This window comes from Grampus griseus, assembly GCF_964374135.1.
Source record: "Grampus griseus genome assembly, chromosome: 8".
Classification (NCBI taxonomy): domain Eukaryota; kingdom Metazoa; phylum Chordata; class Mammalia; order Artiodactyla; family Delphinidae; genus Grampus; species Grampus griseus.
Genome location: NC_139002.1, coordinates 98,118,450 through 98,131,073, shown reverse-complemented (window position 1 = coordinate 98,131,073; position 12,624 = coordinate 98,118,450). Strand labels below are relative to the sequence as shown.

General features: G+C 45.5%; 1 protein-coding gene across 1 annotated transcript in view; it reads right to left on the bottom strand.

The window, feature by feature from the left end:
• The window catches only part of PTPRJ (protein tyrosine phosphatase receptor type J), a gene marked incomplete at its 5' end in the record, with an annotated part of 171,189 nt that overhangs the window by 53,000 nt on the left and 105,565 nt on the right, over window positions 1-12,624 (bottom strand). The window contains 3 exons of the mRNA XM_082659638.1: window positions 834-1,016; window positions 2,972-3,205; window positions 4,361-4,379. Of these exons, the coding sequence (XP_082515764.1) occupies window positions 834-1,016; window positions 2,972-3,205; window positions 4,361-4,379 (436 nt within the window). The remainder of the gene's footprint in view (window positions 1-833; window positions 1,017-2,971; window positions 3,206-4,360; window positions 4,380-12,624) is intronic.

The window sequence follows — 12,624 nt, the reverse complement described above, 5'->3', positions numbered from 1 at the left end:
AAAAAAAAAAAGCTAAATTTGCAGCTGTAACAGGTGGCTCAGGGTACTGACATCTAAACTAAAGAAAAATCTAAGCTTAATAAGAGTCCCTGGACTCTTATTTCATTTGAAGCACATACTCCTCTATAAAGTATATCAAACTTTCATGCCCAACAGAAGTTCCCAGGAATATAAATATAGCATCAACTTCCCTGGGGAGATTAAAAGAAGCCTAGTAATTACCAACACCATCAAGACACATTTCTTTTTCTTTTTTTTTTCAATCAATTAATTAATTAATGGCTGTGTTGGGTCTTCGTTGCTGTGAGCAGACTTTCTTTAGTTGCAGCAAGCGGGGGCTACTCTTCGTTGCGGTGTGCGAGCTTCAGTAGTTGTGGCGTGCGGGCTCTAGAGCGCAGGCTCAGCAGTTGTGGCACACGGGCTTAGTTGCTCCGCGGCATGTGGGAACTTCCCAGACCAGGGCTCAAACCCGTGTCCCCTGCCTTCGCAGGCAGATTCTTAACCACCGCGCCACCAGGGAAGCCCAAGACACATTTCTAACAGGTCTCCGTTCCCAAGTCCTAGCAGAAAAGTAAGTATTAATCAATAATAATGAAAACAATTTTAAACCAAACAGTTGGAAGTAGCTAAAATATCCCAAAACACACAGGACCTTAATACTGAGTGATCCTGTCACCTGAACTCCCGGGCTGGAAACGATACAGAATCTTTTCTCGTCTTCCACAGTTAATGAAAATCAATCTCTTTCCAGCAGGCAACTTGAATGGGCAAGGCTCTAGGATACAGGACAAGAAGGATGGTTCATGATCATTCCTGGGAGCTACTCGTCTTACCTAATGTGGTATCTCCTGAAGTCCCATCGCTTCCTGGACTTGAGTATGTGCTGTTACCACCTGTTTGATTTGCAAGACTCATCTGCCCATTTTCCATCGTACTCGTTACTCCAGCTGTGTCGTTTTTCCAGGTTAGGGTCACACTGGTTGGACTGATGGTAACGGCTTCTGTAGGACTGGGTTCTATTTTAATATTGTTTCCCAAAAAAAGGAAAGAAAAAAATTATATTTTGAAAAGAAATGTAAGAGTAGGGACTGCTCTGTATGTCTACTTTCCAGAAGTGAATTTTGCAACCGTAGAATTTCATTTCTCTTTATTTGCCTCCTGGACTTCCCTCCAACAAAATACATTTAGATTCCCATATATACATGTATGCATGTGTGTTAGTGAAACAGAAGGCTGTAAAACAAAGATAAAAATAACAGAGGGTGGCCTTGTTGGCCATGACTTGAACATGGAGCTAAATCTGTACAGAAGCTGACGTAAAAGAGACCTGTGACGCAAAATAAGTCTATCTCCTGATTCTCAGAAAACACTGCTTCTGGAGAGACATATACAGCGCAGAAGCATATGATAACTTTTTTTCCAGACCCAGATATTAGGAGGAAGCTCCACAGTTCTCTGGCCTAAAGATGGCATAGGACAGAATGGCATAAAGAGAAAAGAGCTGGTCTTGGAATCCAGACCTGGATGTAAGGCACTGCTCTGCCCCTTAGCTGTGTGACCTGGAATTAGTCCCTTAAAACATCGCAGTCTCAGGTTCCTCTGCTGACAGCTCTTAAACACAAAGGATTATTATTAAGGCACCCTGAAATCGTAAACAAAGTCATTGGACTTGGACATTCACAAATCAGGGCTCAGAGTCCAATCCCGCTGGCCACTAGCATGTGATTGTACTCGAAGTCATCTCACTGCTCTGAACCTCACTTCATCATCTGTCAAATTGTAGATGTACAGGATCTTAACACAATGGAAGCCATGATGGTGATTAACAGTAACTAAAACTTCAAATGGATGCATCCTAATTACAGTCTAGATGGAGGAGTAACGACTAGAAACAGAAGTGACCCTTATTGCATAGGCAATAAGGCCCTTCTCAAGGACCCAGGGCCTTATCCCAGAAGAATAAAGGTGGTACAGGTAACACCACTCCAGCATGCATGTGGCCTTCAAATGACAGCATGGAGAGGGTGCCTGACCTGGAACCTGGGAGATGCAAACATTAACCCAATCAAAGAAGAAGGGCAGGAGAGGAAACAAGAGAAAAGAAAAGGGACCAGGCACAGAAGAATCTGGTGGCCCACAATTCAATAAACTTCATGCCAGAAAGCCCCTCAGACTTGAACCTCCTCTTTATAAAGTAACCGGTTCACAGCGTCAGAGTAGCACTTTGGCAGGTCATCATTGTGGTACCATTTGCAATCAGCAGTGATGATGGTGGTGAGGATAATGATAAAACAATAGGCACAGTCACAGCGTGAGGGCAGCAAGAAGAAGCAGCAGTCCTCTTCTGGGTGCTGGCTGGGTCCCAGGCACTGCGCCACGGGCTGTGCACACATTTTCTCATTTATGCTTCACAATAACTTCCTGAAGAAGGCTATGGCGCCATTTTAAAGAAAGAGAAATACGTCAAGAACGAAATTTTGTTGATTCATACAGGGATTCTCTTTCTACAGGGAAAGATTTTTAAAAAGCAGGGGTTTTTTGTTTGTTTGTTTTTGCGCCATACCACACGGCTTGCAGGACCTTAGTTCCCCAACCAGGGATTGAACCTGCACCCTCAGCAGTGAAAGCGTGGAGTCCTAACCACTGGACCACCAGGGAATTCCCTAGAAAAGGAAGTTCTTAACTTTCAATAGTTCAGCAAAGTACATCTTAAAATATCTTTTAAAACTATGTGTGTGTGTATATATGTATGTATTTTTGGTAATAAAGAGGAAGAAACTGAGGTCTAAGAGGACCAAGGACTAGCCCCAGGTCATACAGTGAAACACTGACAGACCCAGGAAGCGAACCTGGGACCCTGATTCTTGGTCTGCGCTTTTAACCACTACGCCATCGCAGTACTGCTCAAACGTGAAGACACTGACATTCTCTAAAACCCACAATCCATCCCCAAAAGAAAAGTCTCACTCACGTATCTGCACTTCTTGGCAGCAGGTACTGGAGCCATTTGAAAAGGTGAAAAGATAGTGCATCCCAGGAACCAGCCCTGAAAATGAAGTCTTCCCATCACTGTCTGCTCGGAGAAACTGCTGACTCTGGCCACTCAAATCCGTTACGTTTATCACTGAAAAGTTTCCTGCTGCCTTGATAGATGATTGAATCTCACTGGCTGTAGATGTGAATTCAAGCAGATCGCAGCGGGAGCCTAGAACACAGGAAAGAAGAATGAAACACAAGCTAATAAAATGGCACCTCCCACCGTACACCAGCCACACAACAGACTTTTTTATTATAACTTTTAAAACGCATCATAGTTCCCTCATCTCCCTTTCCCCACTTTACAGTATCACCTCTACACACCGATGTTTTCTTCTCTTGCACCAGTGATTCAAGCCTGCACAAGGAACCTTCCAGCTTACTTACCAAACTGATTAACAAGGAAGAAAAAGCAATTGTAGACCTCTTTCTATTGTTTGCACAGGCTTTGCATAATGACTGTTATTAACTGAGCTTTTCTTTATTAGAAGGTTTCAGCAAGGTCTGCCCCCTTTGTATGGCACTGTGAGAACATTCTAATTATTTTATCTCTATGGTTCACAGACTTTGAGGTTTTACCAACCAGGAAAAAAAAAATAGTCCTTGAATTTTGAGGACAGACAAAAGCTACCAGTTTTTATTTTTTCAAAAATGTACATTAAAAAATTACCATATACTCTTAATTTTATTTCTTATAGAAATAAATAATTTTATTTCTTAAAGAAGCGAATTATGATCCAAAAAATTGGTAAGGACATAATCCCAGAATAAACAGTGATTTCAACTGAATATATTTAGTTTCATAAAAGACTTATTATACTGTCCCTATTTTTCTCATTTTACTATAGACCTGGGAGGACCTCAGTGGACCAGCAACTGGGATTCAGCCCTCCACGTGGAAGCAAAGTATCCAGGAGGCTACGTCTGGTTTTCCAAAGGTTATGCAAAGCCTGTACACCATTTTAAAAATCATGTGGTAATGTAGTAACACAAGAAAATAATTATGGGATAACAGTACATGAAATAAATATAAATGATACTGCATTATGAAAACTAAGTGGTTTTTTTTTGATCACCTACAGATGTAGGCTAGAAAAAAAATCACAGAAAAATTATTTTTTTATTTGTCAGGATTGCACAAATAAAAAATTTTTTCTTTCACTTGCTGTTTTCACCCTCACCCCACTTCTAAAGAAAAATTGGAAACTAAGCAAGTTTTAGCAAATTAGCATTTTCTGTGATTTTCACGTTGCTGTTAATGTTGCTGTGTCCATCGGGGGGCAGTAGCGAACAACATAAGAGTGGAATGGGAAGTGGTACTTACAGTCACCTGTACACACGATCTGTAACAGAAAAAGAAAACGGAAGTCAGTAGATTCATTCAGCCACGGCAAATGCAAATCAGAAATAAAGCAGTTGGGAATTTAATAACTGGGGCGGGGTGTTAAATACATTAGGCAAAGGCCTGTTGGCCAGGGTTAGGGTGTAGGGCCACTGAATAGGGGAATTCAGTGTAAACGCGGGTCAACTACAAACAATGGAGACCAGACAACTGTTGGCAGTGTTTTTTCCCACTGAAACATCCAACAGGAGCAACTCCCCAGGTCAGCACTCCTTCCTGTCGCTACATTGTGCACTGAGGCAGAAGAACATCGAAACAAGAGTTGAGATTCTCTGGGTCAGAAAGAAAGGAAAGCAGGACCATCGCCCCATCACCCCTTCCTCAGAGCCACTTCAGGTCGAGAAACGGAGGGTATAAAGCCAGATGCGTGACAGAAGAAATCCACCGGGTTTGAGATTTTCATTGTGCAAAAATTCATCTTCTATCAGTAGGTGGCAGTCATCTTTTTTTTTTAATCACATGGCAATCAGCTTTGAGAAGAATAAATGTTTGAAACAGAGGGACCTTAAAGATTGTCTAGTTGACCGTATCTCAGTCTGCCATCTTTAGATCCCTGGGGATCCTCAAAGATATTTATCACGAGCCATACATTATTTCCCCACACTTTAAAAACCTAAAATATTTCACGATTGCTCATTCTGTTGTTTAGTTAACACACCTTTTTGGATATTTCAAAGTATGGTCCTTATAAAGTAGAAAATAATCAAAAGGGACTCCAGTGGAAAAAAGCGTCCTCCAACCTCCCATCACACTTAGAATAAAATGCAACCTCTTCACTACAGCCTGTGTGGCCTCTCTGATCTCATAGCCTCTCACACCCTTTACAATGTTCTTGAAGCTGATTCTCCCTTGGACCCTTTACGTATTGATTCCCTTCTCCAAAAACACTCTGCCCCCAGACCTTCCCAGACTGTGGCCTCAGATGCCACCTCTTCACGGAGTCCGTGTCCAACCAACCAATGGAAATTAGCCCCACTCACTGTCCACCACATCACTGGTGAGTTTTCTCCCGGCATTCACCTCAGTTACTGTCAGTCTCCTTCAACTGAAATGTACACTCCACGAGAACAGAAACCGCGTCTATGTCCGTGCCTAGAATATCACACACAGTAGGCACTCAATAAATGCCACGGAAGGAAAGAATGAGCCTCTCATTTTGGAGAGGAGGCAACCCCTAAGGCCCAGAGAAGGGAAAAACTTGTCCAAGGTCCCACAGTAAGGCTAAGGCCAAGGCCAGTCAGGTCCCAGGAGCCTGATTTACCCAGGCCAGTATTCCTCCCGCTTATCCTGAAAATTTGCATTTATCAAATGGAGAAGATAAGAACAACATTAGTTTTCATCTCATGAGATAGGTGGACAGAAGGGGGGTGGGGGGGGAGGGGTCTGGCCTCTGTCCTGTCTCCCAGTGACCCAGGCACTAGTACTCAAAGGAATCCAGTACTCTTCCTCTCCTCACTCCCTGCAAGCCGGGGGGGACGGGAAGCCCTGTTGATATACTTGCCTACTCACCCCCTCTCTCAAACTTTCCATTCCCACCACTGCACTGTACCCTCAAGTCCTCCTCATCTCAGGCCTAAACTTTTCCAGCTCATCTTCCTCCCTCCAGGCCCTGCCCCTCAATCTATGCTATGCATCAATCCACGTCATCCAGGATGGACCACAAGAGAGGGAGCAAAAGGAGGAGTCAGTTGCTAGTTAAGCAGCACAGGGCAGCAAACTTTTTTTTTGCCCATTAGTTGGAAAACATTCAACTACATAACCTCATGACCCTCGGATGGCATGTCCTGGCCCTTTGCAATGTTATTATCTCTCTGCCTGGGCATCTATATGTTGTGTCCTCACCTGGAATCCATTCAATCATCCAACCATCCAACCAAATGTTGCCTAAGACATGAAAGATCTGGGTCCTGTCCTCAAACTGTTTACAGGAAAGTAAGGGAAATAAGACATGTCTGTAAAAAAGGACTTCAAGGCAGAAAGTACTGACAACTCATTAACAAGCGATTCCCGCACACCTGCATGTGTCAAGCGCTGTGCTAAAGCCCGAGAGCTAAAGAAGACAGGCTCCGAGTCCCAGAAGGCCGTGGCAGAGGGAGAGAGGAGGACAGATGGAGGATGCCCTCGGGTAGGTACCACTCACTGAGGGCACACATGAAGGTGAAGAGTGTCTGTGCATCCCCATCTGTGCCCTTTACAGTCCTAGACTCAGCAAACATTGAATGGCTGATAGTCACTACACAGGACAACGTGTCAAAGGACTCTGAGTTCTACAGGTGAAAGTTTGAGAATCATGGTCATGGCAAAAAGTTACGTTTCCAAAGATTAAAATCATATGCCCAGAGCACTGACTCTGCCAGGCACTGTCCCAAGTGCTTTCAGATATTAACTCACTTAATCCTCCAAACATTACTAAAAGGCAGGCACAGGTCCCTCCTGGGCTGGTGAGCTATAGCACCTGGATCTGAACCCAGGCAGTCTGACTCCAGAGTCTGTGTCCTAAACCACTAGCTACACTACCTTCCAGGGTAAAGCAACTGGCGAGAAATGTACCAGGACTTAGGGAAGGTTTAAAAATTAATTTCAAGCGATATTATCAGTGTGCTTCTTTGACAAATCCAGGTACAGTTTCTCCTGGCAACCCTCCCAAAGAAGGCCCTATGTGCCAGGCATACACACCAGCTGGTATCTTTTCAAGGTTCATCATGAAATCGTAGCCAGAGGGATAACACACTACATCACATGGCTTCATGTCTTTTTGGCCTCACTCCCCCTTCTGTTCCCTCATCTTGACCTCACTAGGCCTTGACTTCCCAAATAAAGCATTAGCAGTTTAATCCTTGCCTTAGGACCCAGGGGACCTAAAGGATGCAGACTAAAACGAAGGACAAGAGCACCTAAGAGAAGTCTGCAAGGGGTCTCTTGGGGAAGAGCTTCCTCACTAATAAAAAGGAATCAGACGGAAGGAAACACCATCCTGCTTCGCTGGACTTCAGCAGATCTACCCATGATGCCTGGAGCCGCTGCAGCCACTATGTGACAAGGAGGGAAGCGCTCACCCACCTGCTGAGGATGGCTGATGAAGGGAATGAGAGAAAACACCTGGATCCCTGCACTGCCAAGTCAAGCAATTTTAGACTCTTTCTACCTCCAGACTTCTTGCCTGGGGAGATGCAATACCCCTTATTATTTAGTTACTCTTGTTTGGGTTGTCTAAGATTTGCAACCAAAAGAACACTACGGCAACCACAAAGCAAGGTGACTCATTTTCACGTTTTTATAGATTAAAAAAAAAGTGAAAGGTCAGTGATCTGTCATCAAGGGTTACAGAGCTGGTCAGTGAGAGGTAAAGCCAGGAGGCAAGTCCTGGTCTGCCAGGCCCCCAAACTCTTCCAGTGACCACAGGAAAAAAAAAAAAAGACCCTTGCAAACAACACCCTACAAGTTAACTGGCATGGAGGATGCCTCATAAGTACTTTTTAAAAGAATACAATCAACAGAAAGCTCATCTTCCTGAAGTTAGCTCAGAGCCTAGTTGGGCCTGGGGGTGAAATGGGAGAAAATTTCCACAGATTCATACACTGAGCATCAGAGTTAACTAACTGCAGAAAAGGGAAGTTGGGGACAACTTTTCAGCAGTGACAGCTAAACATGGTGATGAGAATTATCTCAGCTTCTTCCCCTTCTAAGAGGACCCCAAAAGGCACTGGTAGTTGTTAATCGAGAAGGATTCCACAAAAATCGTCCTTCCTCCAAGTGCCTTCCCTCAACTGGTCCCTCACCCAGAACTCCAAATCCAGGTAGGGAAAGAAGCAAGCATTCCGCAGGTTCCAACCCATTTAATCCTCACAACTCTGTGAAACAAGAACGATCATCCCCATTTTACAGATGAGGATGCTGAGGTCAGAGTAGACCTTAGGTCACAGAGCTAAGAAATTTCCCAACTGGTTATTATGAACTTGTCCCAGGCACAGGAGGGAGAAGTAATTCAGGGTGGAGAAAAACCAGCACTTTCCACTCTCTACTTCCCTCTAGGCAGAAATTAAACCAGATAAAGTATGCAGAGCCAGGCCCAAGAGCTAGGGGCACATCTAGCTCCCAGCCTTCTCCCTCTTGGTTTCAACAGACCCAGCAATCAGAGGTTATGAATGAGCTCACCCTGTCTAGGCCTCAGGGGACACCAAAAGCCACAGCCCCTGTGCCCAAACTGCAACAGGGGACAGCGATTGCATAAAAGATGGTGGAGGTCAACGGAAGCACTATTCGCAATGGCTAAAAGGTGGAAACAACCTAACAGCAGATTAACAGAATGTGGTATACACATACAACGGAATACTATTCAGCCATAAGAAGGAGTGAAACTCTGATACATGCTACAATGTAGTTGAACCGCAAAACCATTATGCTCAATGAAAGAAGCAGACACAGAAGCACACATATTGTCATCCCATTTATACGAAATGTCCAGAATAAGGAAATCTATAGAAACAGAAGGCAGACTAGTGGTTGCCAAGGGCTAGGAAGAGGGGGAAGGGAGAGTGATTGTTAACGGGTACTGGATTTTCTTTGGGGTGATGAAAATGTTCTGAAACTAGAGAGAGGTGGTGGTTACACAACATCGTGAATGTACTAAATGCTACTGAACTGTACACTTTAAAATGGTTAATTTTATGTTATGTGAATTCCACTTCAATTTTTTTTAAAAAAAATGATAGTAAGTAGGTGACTGTTTATTATCAAGCTCCGCCATTGGGAGGGAGGAGGGAAAGGAAGCTTCCGGAAGGAAGAGGTTGGGGTGGGAGGGTGGGGAGGAGAAGAGGAAGGTAATATATAGAGAGGTTTTGAAAGGTGGATTTGACAGCCGAAGAAGGGGGAATGAACCCCCACCCCGAACTGGACATCAGAAAACATGGGGTGGGCAGAACAGCCTTACTAGAAGCACTGTGGGGACCTCCACTTCCGAATGCATTCTGAGGATAAAAAGGAAGGAACTCAAGTTTACTAAGCACCTACTGTGTGCCAGGCACTGAGCTGGGCTTTCTACAGACCTTGTCTGAGCACAGACTCATGGGATCTTGGGCTCTGGGACTAGACCACCTGGGGGAAACCGTTCAGTGCCACCATTTACTTGCTGTGTGACTTTGGGCAGGTAGCTTAACCTCTCTGTCCCTCGGTGTCTACATCTATAAACAATCATACCTGCTTTGTTATAGTGAATATGAAATTAAATGATCTATTTAAGCTATTACGACCATCATCACCTTTGAATCTTCACAGCAACTCTGCAAGGTATTTTTATCTCTGTTTTACAGATGACAACACCAAAGCTCAGACCCTACTGATAAAACCAATGGGCAATCTGAAACTCATACTTTACAAGTGTATAAATAGTTGAACAATAACTCAGTTACAGAGGTGGGCACTGAGGCACAGACAGTAAGTGGCTTACCCAAGGACATAGAGCCAGCGAGGAAGCACCAGAAACAGAATCCAGGTCTTGACCTCTATCTTGACCTCAACCATTCTAGCCAAGATTCCCCAAAGCCTTCTCTCCTGGGATGCAAACCCAGATGGAGTACTCATAGCTTACCCATCTTCTCACTACCACCCTGCAAAGTCACCCACACAGGTGGCCCAAGGCTTCTTCAGGCCCCATAACTGGGCAAAAGGAGCAAACACTGAGAAGAGAGATTAAGCTCACTGTCTTAGGAGGAAGACATGCCAACATACGAAAAAAGAATATAATACTGTCTTCAGTTCTGCCAAGGACTTCCCGTTACCTAGATACCCCAGGTACAGCAGACAATGGTCCACCCATTGGTCGACCAGATGGCCAGGCATTAACTATGCCCAAGATCACCCAACACTGTACAGCAGTCTTCTTCTTTTCTAAGGAGCAGAGACCCTCACTGTCAAGACTTCCAGCCTTGTTTATCACTCCCCTCCCCCAGGGATGTGTTTCTGTTTCACAACCTCCTTTGGTTATGCTGATGAGCCAAAGCTCTCCCTCCCCCACTTTGGGAACCACCCCCATTCCTGAGACTGTGGCTCCAGTCACAAGAATCTTCCTCCAGGCCCAGAGAAGAGAAAACTGCTAACACTGCCCTCAATGCCCCCAACTCGGCCAAAGCTACAGTCATTACCTCAGTGGTCCACTTTGAACACTACTAGATGCGCACCAAAACAGACTTGTACATATTCTCTTCCCAAGTACCTCTGTGACTGCCCCGTTACACGTGTTTCGCAGTCCATAAACTCTGGAATAACCTGACTCCTCCCTTCCTTCGCCCTTGCTGGGTACACTCAGTGGCCATGTCCTAAAGATGCTTCGCTGTACAATGCACTTGGACTTCCCACTTCTGTCGTGTGGCCACCCTAAAGCAAGACCTCATAACCCTCAGCCCTAACTAACAGAAAACAGCCTCGTTGTTGGGCTGATACAGACAGACCATTTCCATTTTTATATCTTGAAGCTCTTAATACACACACCAAAAAGAAGTAAGGGGACTTCCCAGGCGGTCCAGTGGTTAGGACTCCGTGCTTCCACTGCAGGGGGCCCGGGTTCGATCCCTGGTGAGGGAACTAAGATCCCACAAGCTGCATGGCGTGGCCGGAAAAAAAAATTTTTTTTTTAATTACTAGCATGTGATAATTCAAAAAAAAAAAAAGATTTTTTTTTAAATTAAGAAGAGCCAGAAGAGGGTTATATCTGCTGCAGTATATCTTTGTCTCAGTCCTGTCAAAGTACTGCTGCAACTCTACCTAAAATTCCTCATTTGAATATAAAAGGCCAAAAGCTAAGTTGACGCCCTTTGTGAAGAGCAGGTCCTATTCCTTCGTCCACATACCTGGTTGCCTCTCTTCTAGTCTCTCCCTTCAATGCACAGTGGAAAATTAAAATAGAACTGCTAGATTACTCTTTCTAAAACGTGCTAGTATTCGTTAGGATCCTGGCAGGGACAGATGACACACTCTACCACTGTAACTGAGGAGAATTTTTAAAGGGTCTGTTTACAAGGGTGTGGGTGGGGCTAAGGGAAATGGGCAAGAGCTGGGCAAGAACCCTAGAGGCAGGAGCAGTGGGACAGGACAAGGGAACAGGCTGAGTGGCTGCCTCCCCCATCTCCACTGGGGGCTTCCTGCTGCTGGACTGGCCCAGTGGGGAAGCTGCAGGTCAAGGGCACCTGCTGGTGTAGACCACAGAGGGCAGCTTCCTCCCAGTGGGCAGAGCAGGGTGGAGGTGGGGGGCAGGGGTCTGCAGGGGCACATGGAAGAGCCACAGCACAGAGCTCATGTCACATCACTGCAGAGCCTGTGAATCCGGTAGGCACGGCCCAACAGGGTAATCAAGAGGGTTAGGTTCCACTTCCCCTGATGCTTGAGAGCTCAGGGGACCTGGATCTCACCAAGCCATCCATTTCATCAAGTATAAAATGGCGGAAGGATATATGCAATACAGACCCCGCGTCTGAGTTTTCTTGGGGCTCTAACAAAACAAGGTTCCTATGTTCCCAGCCTCACAGCCTTCCTCCTGCCTCACTGAACCTCTGAAGTGGCCACCCGTCAGCTCACCTGATGACCTTCTGCAACCACTCCAGCCCCAGGAGCTCTCCAGGCTCTGAAGCCCTTTCAGTCCAAGCCACTCGTGCCGTTTCCTGTGGTCCTGCACTGCGCCAGGCCCTGGGCTGGATGCCAAAGATGCCAGGGCACATAAGGTGGTTCTGACACCGAGAGCCAGGGGCGAGAGCGGTACCAAAGACAATGACAGCGCAGTGCAGAGATGGAGGCAGGAGCCAGCCAGCTGGAGAAGCAGGGGGTGCCAAGCACCCCGTAAGTTTGGGGGACAGAGAGGGAGGGGCACGGGTGGTTTGAGAGTGATCCTGTGCGGGTACTTAACGCTAATGGATTCTACTTGTAATAATATTGATTGAGCCCTTAACTATGGGCCAATCACTGCACTACAGGTGTTCTATTCATCAACTCCTTTAGGCCTTACGACAAGGACCCGCGAGGCAGGAACTGTGTTGATCCCTATTTTACAGATGAAGAAACTAATAAGCCTTGGAAAAGTTAAATTCCTGACCCAGAATCCTACAGCTAGGAAGTCTACGCTTCCGGCCCAGGTCTGCCTGACTGAAGCTCTTGACTTAAACCGCTCCCAGGAGCGCTAAGCTGGCTCGGATGCTGGA